This window comes from Apis florea, unplaced genomic scaffold (genome assembly GCF_048593485.1).
Source record: "Apis florea isolate Af1SG1 unplaced genomic scaffold, ASM4859348v1 contig_2274_pilon, whole genome shotgun sequence".
Taxonomy (NCBI): Eukaryota; Metazoa; Arthropoda; class Insecta; order Hymenoptera; family Apidae; genus Apis; species Apis florea.
Window position 1 is genome coordinate 2867800 of NW_028256550.1, and position 16047 is coordinate 2883846.

At 28.5% G+C, this 16047-nt stretch overlaps 1 protein-coding gene and 1 long non-coding RNA gene across 3 annotated transcripts in view; both read right to left on the reverse strand.

Annotated features, from left to right (window-relative positions):
• Nucleotides 1-16047, reverse strand: part of LOC100869610 (uncharacterized) — a 71333-nt gene that overhangs the window by 29245 nt on the left and 26041 nt on the right. The window contains exons 1-3 of one of the 2 annotated variants that reach the window (XM_086902953.1): nucleotides 9425-9628; nucleotides 7230-7562; nucleotides 7047-7113 (exon numbers count right to left, since the gene is read on the reverse strand). In XM_086902953.1, the coding sequence (XP_086759079.1) occupies nucleotides 7047-7113; nucleotides 7230-7278 (116 nt within the window). In that variant the 5' untranslated portion in view covers nucleotides 7279-7562; nucleotides 9425-9628. Of the gene's footprint in view, nucleotides 1-7046; nucleotides 7114-7229; nucleotides 7563-9424; nucleotides 9629-16047 lie in introns of those variants that run through there. The other variant, XM_012494003.3, reaches the window with a different exon arrangement.
• Nucleotides 8165-9633, reverse strand: LOC147658365 (uncharacterized). Its single transcript, XR_015290656.1, has 3 exons — nucleotides 9471-9633; nucleotides 8678-8752; nucleotides 8165-8577 (listed from the first exon to the last, which is right to left on the reverse strand). It is a non-coding gene; the product is annotated as an uncharacterized LOC147658365 (long non-coding RNA).

Sequence of the window (16047 nt, forward strand, 5' to 3'; positions counted from 1 at the left end):
TACATATTTTATATTTTGTACTTTCAACTGGATTTTATAGAATAATTATAAAATAGATCAAATAATGTTATCTAATCTAAACTGTTAATTAATCTTTGACCTCATAATTTTTTTATTTTAATTATTAAACTTCTTATTATTATATTTATTTTTAAATACAATATTAATAAGTATTTATCGAAATATGTTGAAAAAGAATTTTGCCAACAAGAATTCGATCCTGCTACCATTCTAACTATTCCAGATTCTAAGCCCTGTAGATTGGAATACAAGATTTGCACGTTCCTTTCGAATCATCTTTAGGAAATGCCAGAAAAATCTAGTTTCCGTGATAGAAAAAAGAATCCCTCCAAATAAGAATTCGAGTATAAAGGAAAGATTTAGAATTTTCTAAGAATATTTGGCTTCTTTTGGAAAATGTTTGCACAAAACATGTGAAACGCTAGTGAGAAAGAAAACGTTCAAACGAAGAAAATACAAAGCATGCATACATATATTTCGTTTCTTTTTAAACTGCTTTAAGGTGATAAAAGATTGGATGGAATTTTTTAGACACGTTATACAGTTGAAACCATTTTTTATAATAATAAATAAAACATGGATAAATAAATTATCAATATTTTAAAGTTTAAAGTTCAATGATAAAATCTTTTTACGAATGATGAATGTTAACCAACAACATTCTTGATATTTACAACAATTCTTAGCTAATATCAATAATAATAATCGGCATTATTGCAAAATCGAAGGCGGAATACATAGAATAAACGCTTTTACGTTTAATTTCTTTGTATTTCGAGATATTATATATTTATGAATAAAAGTATATATATTATATAGATTTTACATACTATAATAATCATTTCTTTCTGATACATTCTCTATTCATATCAATTTTCTTCTGGTATATTCAATATTTCGAATTTATTCGAAATTTCAAAGAAACGCCACAAGTAAAAACAACATGGCATCTATTCGAGCATGCACATTTCTATGTAAACCTATGAATTAATTAATACTTATATAAATTAATATAAACTTCTTTAATTATTTTAAAGATTCAGCTTCCAGAAACGAATGATAAAAGTTATAAAAAGTTACAAGAGTTTCAAAACTTTTAGCTCGAAAGAATCACAAATCCAAGATTTATCGCCATCTTTAAAGTGGTTTGCATTGATGTTATGGGTTGTTTCACGGAAAATTCGAAATTAAAGTCACGATGGAGAAATTAATTGTATGACACGATCATTAATATTTGTGAAAAAAGGTTCGTAGCAGAGTAAAAAAGAAAAAAAGAAAAAAGAAGAAGAGGGAGAGCAATTTACAACTTTGACCCTGTTCTGGCCACGTGCCACTATTCCAAAGCTTCCATCTACCGACTTGTCGAACCATGACACGTTTATCTATAGTTCGTGAAATTTTATTGGACATCGTTATTCTTGACTCGAGAAACAATACAAACTCTTTTATTGTGTTGCATCTAGGATGCAATTTTTTTTTTATCTCCACCTCCATTTCTTTATTTTAAAGTAGTGCGCAAAAAATGAAAAATCTGTGAAAACAAAAAGCTGTAAATCATCACAGTCGAACGATCGTTATATCTTTGAATTTACAACATTAATTTTTTCTAAACTTTAAAATTCTAAAATTCTAAATTCTTTAGAATGTATGAAAATTAAAAATATTTTAAAAGTTTTATTTTTTTTTTAATTTTTTATGAAGTTGTTGTATAGAATTTATTAATAATTCATTCATGAATAATAAATTTCTCTGAACCATTCATTCACTTCATTATGAACGAACCATTATCTAGATTAATGAATTTTGTCTTTTCAGTAAAATTACAGTAAAACTTTTATTAATAACAATACAAGTAGCGATAGACCTGATTGTAATTGTAATCAATCACAATGAAACAATGAGATTAATGTATGGTTCTTGATTAATTTAAATGTTTAAATCATCATCATTGTAAAAATTATTCTAAGAATTTCTTTCGTTTCAAAATTTTCATCATTTTGAAAATATATTCCTGAAGAAATTTTGTCTTTGGAAAGATTAGATTTGAAAAATAAAAATAGAAAATAATTTTTGAAAAGAGAATTAAAAAAAAAGAAACTTCTTGAGAATTGGATCTAAGGGAAAATCGTTTAAAAAGATTTTATTAATAAATTTCTTACAAATTTCAACTCCTTCTTCCTTTCTTTTTCTTCGAAGTAATATCTACATGTACATATAATTTGACTATTAATAAAATATTAAACTTCTTTCCTCTTATAATCTCCTCTTCATTTCTCAATTTTCACTTGATACCAAACAAATCATTACACGTACAATTAAAAATAAAACAAAGAAATTACCAATTACAATACAATTTTTATTCCAATTTTATATTCATATTTTCACTATTAATTTTTTCGATCTTCTCGTCGTAACATTAAGTGGTCATTAGAAAAGAAAAAAAGAAAAGAAAGAAAGAAAGAAAGGAAAAAGATAAACGAGCAAATAACACGATCGTTGGAATTCACGTAACAAAAACATTTATATTCTTTGAACAATTTGTATAATTAGATCGGTTTAATTGAAAACCATGTACGAAACTATAAATAGTAGCAAGATGATTAATCATTTACGATTGTGAACCGCGATAAAACGGATTCGCAACTTTGAACGAGTGCACGAGTGGTCGTAGGGAAGGAAATCGCGGAGTGGAATTCGTATGAGTGTCACGCAAGATGCAAATCCGGTAAATTTCATGTATTCCCCTCTATCTTGATCAAACACAAGTTCAATTTTACGATGCCTCGTAAATTTCATCGAATTATCCAGCAACATCGTATTATTCACTTAAGTGCGGCTAGGCGTGAAGACTGTTTAAATTTCTTTTCCACCATTTTATCGGTGGCAACCGTGCCAATTTATCGATGCTTTTATGACTTCGTTTAAAACACTTTTCATAATCAATGTTATAATCCAACTTCTTCTCATGTTCGTAATACTTGTACTTCTAATATAATTATTTATGCAATTCTAAAATGAATTTGATTTGGCCCCTTATTAACTTTTTTAAGTTTTTAAGCTCGGAATTTTTGAATTAAGGAATTTTCAATTGAGAATTGATCTCAAAATTTCAAGTGGGATAAAGCGAGACACGGAATGAAACGATGCTTCTTCTAATTTTAATCGTTCACAATTTAATAAATAAGCGTCGACATATTTGAATGAATTTGTTTCGATCTCTTAAATTAATCGATTCTTTAAAGATGTTCCATAAATACAGTAACATTGTACGCATAACTAAGAGAGAAAGAATGGTGATGGCATCGAACGTAACGCGATGGCACCGAACTGTAAAAATCGCGAATGCAGATTTGAAAAGAAATATTGAGAAATAAAAAAAGGAAATGAAAAGAAATAAAAAAAAGAAAGGAAAATAATGATGTAGAAAAATCATAGAGGAACTTAAGAATTTCGAAACTGCTTAAAGATCTAGAGAAGATCTAAAGAATTAAAATTTAAAATTGAAAAAAAATTTTTGAACCATGAGAATTTACAAATTGATCGAAGATTCAAAGAAATGTAAAAATTTCAAAAATATAAAATCCCAAAATGTCAGAAAATTTTAAGATTCCAACGATATCTACAAATACGTACAAAATTTAAAATCTCATAAATCCATAAAACTAGACGTCTAAAAATTCAGGACTATAAATAACTTATCCAGAGGATAAACTAGAAATTTAAGAATCTAAAAACTCCAGCGATCCAGAAATAAATGACCAAGGATAAAAAAGAAAGGAAAAACAAGATAATGGAAGAAGCAAACGCGTACAAAGAGAAAATGAGGGAAACCGGACGGAAAAAGGAAAAAGACACTTGCGGACGAGGTTAACCTCCGACGTATCCCGTTCTTTGTTCTTTGTCTCATCCGCTCGGTCTTCGTTCTATGATTAAAACGATTGAATCCAGGTTAACCTTCGACAATCGTCGTATAACGTAAATTGCCAACATGATACCGTTTCCCATCAATGCTGCGCCGCACAGACAGAGTAAAAAAAAAAAAAAAAAAGAAAAAAAAAAGGGAGAAGAAATGGAGATAGAAATGGAATATAAGATAGTTGTTCGAGATAACAAAAGCAAGGATGAAAATTGGGTGAAACGAAGTAAAAACGCGTCTGTTCATCCGGCATAAACGGTTCTTTTCTATTTTTCGTTTAATTGAAACAATAATGAAAAGAATTTTCGCGATTCATAGCGTAGTTGTAGCGAAAAATCACGAGCTCACCGACTCGAGAAACAGGTTACGATTCGTTAAATTTTCTAAGATCTATTATTATTTTTATTAAAATCTTTCAATGCTCGTTTATTATATCTTTACAACTCTTGAAATTATTCAACTTAGATATTCAATTAATCAGCACGTTTTCAATCAAATCATTAATCTTTCCACATTCTTACCACAACTACATCAACTATCATCTTTAATTCAATTTCTGTAAATTTAAAAAATGAACAAATAAATATCGGAAATCCGCTTAATATCAAAGATTATTCCTTCGAATAGGCAGAATTTGAGAAATTTCAGACGCCGTTAATCATCGATAATTCATCCAGCCTTTCTCTTGGAAGCAAATCGTGTAAACTATAATTCAAACGCAACACGTTCGTTGGGCAAGCGATCATCGATTTTTACCTCTTCTCGTCGAAGCCACAACCAATCGTTGAATAACGATGGAATAACGGTGTCGTTGATGCTTCTGGGTGTAAACTTTTGATTCCGAAACGAATATCACGTTCCCTCGACATTTCGCAGCATCAAAGAAAACGGAGACACATAATTCCAGCGAGGGTTTTTTTCCTTCTTACTTCCAAGATGCACAAAATTGGGGGGCAAAAATTTGGAAAAATTTCCCATCGAAACGTTCCCTTAAGGGGAAATCCAAGTCTCGTTTTTCGACAAATCGTATGTTAGCGAGACGACGACTTCGATTCGAAGAATGGAAGAGAGGAGAGGAATCGAATGATTCCTTTCGTATTCCAATATTGGAATTATGGAAAGGAGGTGGAAGGAAAGGAACATCGGAATCCGATTGATGCGGGCATGAAGGAAGAAAAATGATTTCCAACGTCGAGGAGGAGCAATTATTTAGACGAGTTTCGTGCCGGCTTCGTGGCTATCGATCGTCTTCGAGACAAGGTTAAAAATATCTATTTGCATGCCGAGATGCATTATACCAGATTAGGCCCTGTGCCTCCTTGCCTTCGCTTTTCCCTCCCCTTCTTGCTTCATTTCGTCGCGAAGGTCGCTGTTGATCGAAGCGAAATTTATCGTTGGAACTTGGATCCCTGACGGTAATCCGATTACACGGTTTCGTGCGTGTAAATTTGAGCGTTTCAAAGAAGAATTTATATATTCATCGAGCGATCTTTGAATGAGTCGAGTCGCTCGAAAGAATCGAGGTTGGATAACTTGAGACGAGAAGTATTCATTTTTAGAATCTAAAGTTTAACAAGTAAGTGAAACTTGTGTTTGTTATTTTTGTGTGAGAGAGAGATCTCAAGTTTGAATAAAAATTTCATCCTCGATTATTTCGTTTTATTTTTACGTTAATTAAAATTGTGATAAATTTGGCTCTTGATGTAGCAACAAAATTGCAATTTTGAAAGTAAAATCGTGAATCAATTTAGCAGGAGATGGTAATGAATAATGGAATAAATGTTTTTTGTTTCGTAATATAAACGATCTCGCTTCGTTTTTTGCTTATAAAGTTTTGAAGATGAAGATTTTAGACGTCTGAACAACCCATTCGATGTTAAATTAATTAATGAGACAGATTTTGAGATTTCTATCTTGCAATTAAATCTTAACAATATCTTTTTAGGATAAAAATAAAATTTTGCCTCGATCTTTGCACGCTAAACTCAATTCCGATATATAAATTAATTTAAAATATAATTGAAACTTGATTGAAAAAGTTTAAAGATTGATTAAAAATCACCGCAAAAGTAATCATTACACCAATAATAATAATCCAATTGAAATCTTGTGAATTTAAAGTTTCAATTTCGATTTGGCACAATTTTTAGATAAGGATTGCACGCTTTTTCAGCGATCATCGTCCCCCACATAATCCCAGTTAAACGGAAAATAAATTGCCGATGTATGAGAGGGAAATCAGATATCTCTGTAATGCGCAGCTCGTTTTGCCAATTTATCGAACTTCGATTCGATCCTTGAACGACTTTTTACAACCGGAAGAATCGGAAATTGATTTTAGTTAGATACCTCTCGTTTTAAAGTTAGAATAAATTATTAAAATTTTATAATAAGGATATTAGTATAATTCATCCTATCCCAATTTTCCTTCAGCTGAATATTATATTTTCTTTTCTATGTTTTAATCTTATATTGCAGTAGGAAATCGATATTGCACGCGTCAATAATTATTTGTATATCATCGAAAACTGAAGAAGCTAAAAAATGATAAAAGTGCAAAAAAAAAAATTATTTGTTATATTATAAGTTATGATATATTATAGAAAATACCTGGATATCAAGAATGCAAAAAATAACGATGCAGCACGATGGGTTCTGATGGAAATACTGCAAATACTTTCATTGCCGAAGATATTGCTAGTATTATCTTTTAATTCTGTGGAGAAGACTGCTATAATTTAAAAATGTAATAGATTAAAAAGTTTATGTGATTCAGCAGCAAGCTATAATTAAAAAAATATTTATATTTTTATATTTTATTCTTTAGTTATTATTAATTATCATTCTTTTTTGATAAATAATACAACAATCACGAGAAAAAGTGAACATTCTATTATTATTCAAAAATTCTTTTAACTCGAACAGTCTTGTCTTATTTCGGATATTAAATAATTTTCATTCTATTTAAATTTAAAGTTCAAATTTTAAATGCTATGATATAATTTTTGTAAATTAAATGTACAATTCTTCTGTATTCCTTTTATATCTGAAAATATGAAAAATTCGAATATTTAAAGGTTATTTAATCTTATTAAAAATTATCACTCACTTTGGAATATCGCCGATTTTCGGTGGCCGACATTTTCGCGGAGGAGCGTTGCCCCATACGTTGCACGCTGCAAAAAAATATTTTATTTGTTATTTAATTTTTTCTCACACTTATCACTTTATATCTAACTTCTATTTTTACTTGCAACATCGTAATAATAATAAAAAAAATGATTAAAATTACTTCGTCTTATATCTCTGGCAAAAATATTGGATAAAAATTGTTTCATCATAAACCAACTATTCTCGTGTGAATAGCTCGAAGAAAGATATATCGAAAACTTCGATACTATGCTTTTAAATTTGTTTTCTGAACGGGGACTGAAACTTCAATAATCGATCGATTTAATCTCAACAACTTTCAAACTTGCGAATTAACGCGGACGTCTTCGAACTTTGCACAAGTTCAAAGTTCCTGTCAAAGCTTCGAAGGTATGCGAAAGTTTGTCGTGGATCCTCTATAGATTCGAAATCTTGGGCAACAGAAATTTTCGAATGTGTTGGAACGCATTAAACTCTAGAATCAGAACCGGTCAAGTTCCCAGAATTATGCTAACTCTGAAATATCCTGTAAATTTAATCTACATATTTTCGAATTTAACGCTCCAGCAATTCTTTCTCCGTGGAATTTCTAACGCGCTTTTTATTCCATAGTAATGAAATAAAATTGTTATATATAACACGACGTGTTGTACATGCGACGTTCCAAAACTCTTATGACGAACATTGCTTATTAACTTTCATTTTTTTTAAATTTCAATTTTCGTGTTTCACATAGATAAATTGTGCATAGTAATTGCATTCTTTCCCTGTATTAATAAAATTAATAATCAAAGTGTTTCTCTTTAAATAGGGATAACGAGCATATCGAAAAGAATAAAAAGTTAATATAGAATAGAAAAATTATTAACATGCAAAATGTTTCGCTAATAACGAGAAGTGAAATTTATTCGTGCAAAATTTTATATACGAATAAAAACGCTTGCAATCACGTGAAATCGCGAAATTAATTTCAATTACGAATATATTTAATAGAATTTTTGAAAATTTAGAAGAAGTGATATTATTTAGTTTTAAATAAAAAATTATTATTAATTAATAATTACTATTAAATTAAAATTTCTTTATACGAAATCTATTTCATAACGTTATTTAAAATCACATGAAATCACTTAAAATTGCACTTTTTTTTTCTTTTTTTTTTTTTTTTTTTTTTTAATAAAATCGCTGAATGAAATTTGATGAATTTCGAAATCACTAGAAATTGAAAACATCTTTCCTCTCAGCATTATTACTCATCTACTCCATTTGTCCGCTTGGCTTCTATTCATTTCATTGATCGCCCACCTTCGAAGGCATTTACTAATTACAAGATTCGCTCTTTGAACACGTTTGCTGATCCACTATGTCCTGCGATCGGGTCTTGTTAAACCCAGAATGCGATTTTAATACGATTTAAACTCATTGATTCTTTGTTCTTAATGCCCCAATCCTTTCGCCACTGAATTAAATATCAGTGTTGATGAATTTTCCTTCAACACGAATTAAATACGTTAGATTTTTCACTTTTTCTTTCGTTCCGTTGTATAAATTTCGTTTGTTTAAATAAAAACGAAATCATATTGAAAATACTTTTATCCACGTTAATCTATGCAGGATATATCACATTAGCAAAAGAGTTTTCATCGTGTTTCTAGATTCTTTGCACTGAAATTTTCAAGTGGAAATTTAACTTCACTGCTTGAAACTTACCTGCAAAAGAAATTGATGTTTTAAATAATAGAAAAGAAATTAAATAATTGATAAGCAGAATATACAGTGAGATATCTTTAGAGACCAAAAAAAAAAAAAAAAAAGTACAATAATTAGTATAAAAATATAATGAAATATATAAATCAATGTTTCTCATATTCTTCATGTCATTTATCATTTATTACAATTTACTTTATAATAAATAATCTTTTCTATATTTTGAAAAAACGTTCTAATGAACGAACACTGTGAATCACATATTATCATAGAACACTGTTACGCGATAATGTGATGAGTCATTTTTTAGCGATCTGTATATGAAAAAAAAACATACAAGTGTACGTGTATATATATATATTTGTAATTTAAAAAATCGACAAAGTTATTAATAGCTTATCTGTCGATCATTTTCCTAACTTAATGATTAATACGTATGAAATAAATGAAAAAATTCATTTTTACAATCGTGTAATGAAAAAGTGATATTTTTATCATAAAAGTTGTTTCGTGTAAAAATATTCATTTCCATTCATTGTTACATTCGAAACTTGTATACCTTAATAATCTTTCGATAATATCTTATTATCCTAAGCTCGATGAAATTTAACATAGAATTTAACAATTAACCTTGGAAAGAAATAATTAACCAGCTAAGATGATTCTTAGCTACCACCTCAATTCTCTGGCTTTTGCTTCTGGATCCATTATGATTACGCCATGATTCGAGCCAGACAAGAAACTGTCTGGCTTTGATCGACGACCTTTCAATTAATTATCGCTCGTGCGTGCAATAGCACGGTAACCAAGTTTATCGATGCACAGACGGCGAACAAATTACGAGAGAAGGCGGTTATGGATTTTCTTCTTTTCTTTCTTCCTTTTTTTTTCGAGTATCGATATCTGTCCAATCTATAATAAATTTAAGTATTTGGCGAGAAATTTTATCGATAAGTTGAGGAGAGTGGAAAGGGGAGAGAGGAAGCAAGATGTTTCTATTTGTTTTCAATCATAAGCTTGATTTCATTCGTGATTCGATTATTTCCGATAAATTGGGTCTACGAGGGGATGAGGCGTTTGTGTCACGCTTCGATTACCGATTTCGTCGTCGATTTTTAATAAGTAGGGTGCAGTTGAGATTATGGCTTTCGCAGAAACTTCTCTCTGTTCTAGATTCAAAATATATATTATTTATTTTTCCTCTTCAACAATATCGACGATCGAAAATAGAAAATGTAATTTCCTGTTGTTAATTTTTAATTGGAAATATTTTTTTAAGAAAAATTGCGACGAAGAAAATAAACTTAATTAAATGTATAAATAAAAGCAAAGAAGTAAAATTTCATTTCTGTTTCAATTCCTTTGAAAGACTTTTTAAATTCTTTATAAAAGTATTTCTTTTAGATTTTTAGAATAATAAAAAAAAAAAAAAAAAAGGCATCCATGGAGGGATAATTTAATTTAAATTTTTTAGGTAAATTTATTTCGAAAATACGAAAGATTTAAATATATTAAATTTAATTCAAATTTAAATATGAAATTTAAATAAATTAACTTTTTTTACAATGTAACTTATATAATTCCATTAAATTTAAGATATGTTATATATCTGATATTTTGTAATTTAACATGTCTATTAGAGAAGAATTATATAATAATTTCGAGAAATTAATAAAATTAAATATCTATCAATTATTAATTGAAAAAGAAACATAAAGAAAATTAATCCTGTATCAATTTCTCCTAATATGATAATTTCTGTAAAAGATATAATATTTTTTCCAAATATTTAACAGGAATATTTGCAAATAATAAAATTATGTAGATATGTAAAAGAAACAGAATTCGATACAATGTGTCAGAGGATAATATACGAAGCAGCAGAGATAAATAAATCTCTATAATTCATAACTGTCATATTAAATATGATGTATGATAATACGTAGATTCGTGTCAATTGGGTTCTGTCCAAAATAAAGAGAATTGTCGCAATCCAATTTTTCCTTTATCCATCTGAAAACTTTTCGAATTTATGGTACATGATTGTTTTATATCGAAAGAGTAGGAAGCCAACCGGCTAAACTTTCAACAATAAATTCCATTTTGGCGGAGTTCGAAATAATCTCGAATTCTACACCGTTTGGAGAAGTAAGTAATGCAAGCTTTGGATGATTTCAATTTTAAAACGTGAAAGGAAATTCTTTCGATTCTTTTGCATCTGCGAATAAAACGATAATACGATTATACGACTTTATGTATTTTTATATCTTGCCTTTGTAACGTTGCCACTTCCTTCGAATCATTGTACCCAGTTATGTGTGAAAATATTGTATAATATATCTCACAATAATCCTGCGTAATTAATAATAAATAATTATTCTGCATCATTTTTAGTGTAATTATATAATAGTAATAAAGCATACGATCATATTTTTTATTTTATTATAATATTGTATTATTGCTTTTGTTTCACATAATTTTATGATTAATTATTTATTATGAAATATTATTGTTACGATGGAATTTGTCGTTTATAAATTGTTTGTTGTTTCGAGACGTGTGAAATCACGAGAGAAGACTCGATTCGAATGGTATGATTGATAATTGTAAATAATGGAATATTCGTAATAGCAAATGCATGTTTTATGTTTTATTTCTTAAAACATATCGTGCCATTATTGTTCTATATGTATTAATTAATATTCTTTACATCGTAATAATTTATCAAATGTAATAATGTTTAATAGATCATAATTTTAAATCAACCAATTTGTACATTTGCACGTTATGCAAAAAAAAAAAAATTCATTTGTATTAAATAGTTATTAATCAATAATATCATAATAGCTAATCATAATATTTTATTATTGCTCTTGTTCCAGAAATGATTTAGAACGTTATATTACATTATCCTATACAACATTGAGACGATGCACAAGAATTTTCATAATAGAAATATGTCCATCATCTCTGCAATATAGTTACTTCGGTTATAACGTGTACATCATAGAATATAACCGCTTAAGGGATTAAAGGTTAATTATATTTTTCATAATAACATTGTAGAACTAAATGAGATATAAAATGGATATGGTGCTTAACCGAGGCTATATAAACTTTAATCATTTTAATCATAATTCTTCCAAAATTAATTATGTCTTAGATTATTTTTAGTACTCGAGAGAAAATTGAAATATTCCAAGTAAAGTTTGATAAAATGGAAATCGTAAAACTTATTTTATATTTTAATTACTTCTCTTGAAATTAATTACTTTCCTTTTTTTCGCTCTCGTTTCTTTTTTCATCGTTTTTAATTATTTATAGTATCCGAAGGAAAATTAAAATAAAACTGAAAATGTGACAAGCTGATGTATTATGCAATTATTGTTCTCATTAATCGTTATTTTTACTATAATAATAATAATTATTATTACAATTTTTATAAATATAAGAAAATATTGTTAAAATTTTATTCGAAACAGAAAATTGATATTTTATCTTTAATACAAGTTAAAATAAATTACAATATTCCTGTTGGGAAAAAAGATTGAAAAAAATTGCTTACATAGGAATGGCAGTTAATAAAATTCATAATCGTTTTTGGGCAAAGGATGATTGAAAAATGTATAGATAAAACAATTTTCTGCTGATAAAATAGTATATGATGATATATATACGGTATATGATATCTAACGAGAAAATTGAAATTGTGAAAAATAATCGTGAATATTTCGTCTTTTTTAATTGAAACATCTTTAACCACTGGAAGAAAGCCAATCGATAGAACGATCGCTTCGATGAAACATTTAGATACCATTAAGTTGAAGTGCCTCGCGATAATTAATTAAGAACGCCTCGTAACCTTTAATTAGCAATTACGAACGATCGATCTCGTTTGAATGCAATGGTTTCGTAAACTTAAAATACTTTGAAATAAAATCACACCAAAGTACTTTGCCTTCGTATAGGCTTGAAGATGGAGGAAATAATAAAAATAATAAAAATTGTAGAAATACAAGAAAATGATAATATTATTAAAACAAAAAGACTGAAATTTCCATCATTTTTCTTTTCTTATTTTTAAAAAAAGAGAAAATAAATATGCTGTTTCGATTAAGAAAAAATATAGACAAGAAATGAATAATAAATATAATATTTGCTTTAAAATTGATTCTAATATTCAATTTTCGAAAGCTTGGAAAAGATTCTGTACACACAACCTATAAAACCTATAAATAGAATGCAATAGAATGATTCTTAATCCCCTCATTTTCTGAACTGGATTCTGCGATCAAAACGATTTTCGTGCTGACTCGAGCTTAAAAAACTTTCATAACAATTCTCATCAATGTCCTTAAAATTTTTCCTCTTCTCTCTCTCTCTCTCTCTCTTCGAAATTATATTATATTTATATTTCATTCACATCAAAAATAGGATTAAATATAATTAATAATTAAATACAAAATGGCAAATACACGAGGTACAATCTTTTAATCGATATTCGAATCAGACTCGTTTCAAAATTTCATTCTTGTATAATTATTTTAAATCTTGCTCGACGATTAACACGAGTCGAATGTATCTCTTCGCAAGATTCATTAATCAATTAATTGACTAATTAATTCTCGTTAAAAAAATTTTCATCGTCTATGGATAGCGCATTTCCTATCTCGAAGTGTAACCTGTTGCCCCGTTTCCAGTTATATTCACGCGAAATTTCGTTACTATCCTGATGCACTCGCCAGATGATAATTAAACGATAATTAATCTTCGTCAGAGGAGATATATGTCGCATCCAGTTTTCGCATTTACCGTGATCAACCTTCTCATCAACTATCGAGATAGTCACCTACGTGTGGAACCTATTTTTTCGAGACGATATTACCAATTTTAATAAATAACATTTAAATGAGTTTCGAAGCTTATTATGAATTGTATTTTAAAAAATGAAAAAAATCAACGAAACATTGAACGTTGATTTTATCCATAATATAAATAAAGCTTCTGATAAGATAGTGTATATGAGATTTTTCTTAACTGACTCATACACATAGAGAAAGTGTATCTAAATAATAAAGATCTAAGTTATGCATAGATGGATCCAGAGATAAAATAACTAAATTGATCAAAAAATCGCTTCCAAATTAGCTTTCAGACTCTCTCTTTCTTTATTTTTCTCTACTTCTTTTACCCAATACCAACCATTTCTAAAAGGCACTCAGGTACTACCTGATACAAACTCCATACCAATAGCCATTAGCGGTCGAACATTCTTCCTTGAAACAACGATTCCAATTACTCGATTTACTTCAAATACTCTTCTTTCTTCTTTGATATCAAACTGAGCATATACATTAACAATACTCGAACGCTTTTTCCTATTTCTTCCATCACACATACACGTGTCTAACACGTGTCTAGAATCTAAAAAATGATAATATTTAATATATTACTTCTTTTTTAATTTCCTCTTTCAATGACAAGATAAACCTCTGATCCATCTATCCAATTATTTAAACTCATCATAATTCAATGCCCCCGTAATTTTGATTCGAATCGAATCGAAAAAATATCGCAAAAAAGAGGAAAAAAAGATTCAAAAAAAGACTTATGGAAAAAATCGAAGGTAAGGAGAGAAATGTAAAATCCATCACGATTTTCGTTCAATTTCTCGATCCGGAGGATCGTACGATACGATCCTCCGCGCGCGCGCCTCTAGAGGAAAGAATCGAATGGGAAAACTGAATGAGCATCGCGACAAGCGTGTCGGGTCACTTCCAATTACTCCGGTATACGATTCCTAGGCACAAGTCAATTGTTAAATCGCCAAGGGACCACGAATCGCTTCGAGCCGGATCCGTGTTCGCATTATCTCGGTCATATCCTCTTTTCCGTCCATAACGGCTGACTCTCCGGCTACTCAACGGCTGGAATCGTTCCAGTGACACATACACACGTATACACACACACGCCCTCGGATATCGATCGCGATGACGAGGATGGAAAAATAATTGTCGAGATTCCAATCGCTCCACTTCGCGTAGATGTGCTGTGAGACATTTCTCGCGTATCGAACAAATAACAAATCCTGAATCTATTGCGGTGATTATTTATTCCTGTTATTAAAGTTGCTGGGTGGTAATACGAAGATTATTGGATAATTTGTAGTATAAAAGAATTATTTTGCATGTCATTGTACGATATGATAGAAATTATTTTATATATCATTGTATCTATCATAGTATTTTAAAAAAACTAATTAATCAAGTATATTAAATTTCATATTATTTGATTTTACGCGAGTACAAAAATTTGATATTATGAAAATAAAATGTAGAATCTGACGTAAAGATTCTAGGTTTATAGTAATTATAGTACATTTTTTTGTCCTGTTATTAATTATTTTATATTAAAAAGAAAAATAATTTGTTATAAATTCTGCAAAACTATTATTGTGATTTTTTAATATGAATTTAAATTTAGAAATCATGTCGAAAAGTATGGAGCATGTAAAATGTGACTAAATATGTATTTTCTGGAAATATCGATATCAAAGAGAAACATTGAAAGATATGTAATGAGGTTCAGTATTAAAAAAATAAATTGATTTCATTAATTTTATTATTTTATTCAATTAATAATATTTAATTTGATTCTTGAAGTTTGGAATTTTCGTATTTTATGTTTCTAATCTCTACATTTTAATCATCTTAATTTATTATTTAAACTAAAGTACATAAAAGTGAATATTTCCAGAAAATTAATTTAATCGAGTAATAATTAAGCTTTTGGCTTAAATTACTTTCGTATTTTTTTCTTCACGATATAATCACCGTTAAAAACTTTGAAATAAATAAAATTAAAAAAGTTCTTTTTTAAAAGGAATTATTCTATTTTTGAATTGCTATTCTATCATGTTTTATTATAAATTAATCTAAACTTGAAATAAAAATTCTTTTTTCGTCAAAGTAATTGTCCTATTTTTAAATATTATAAAAAAATATTAAAAATCGTAAAAAAGAATTGTTCTTTTTCGACAAATTCGACAAATTCATCAACTTTCAAATAAATATATATAGTTTACAAAAGTATAGTAATTCAAATAGAGAAAATTTTTATAATTATTACCACTAACATTGCCTAAGAAATGATAATAAATAGGAATTTTGTTTTGAAAATAGCTTGAAACATTTGTAAATCATGTTCTTTTTAAACTAAAACTTTATTATCACTGTGCACAAGGATTTTTATGA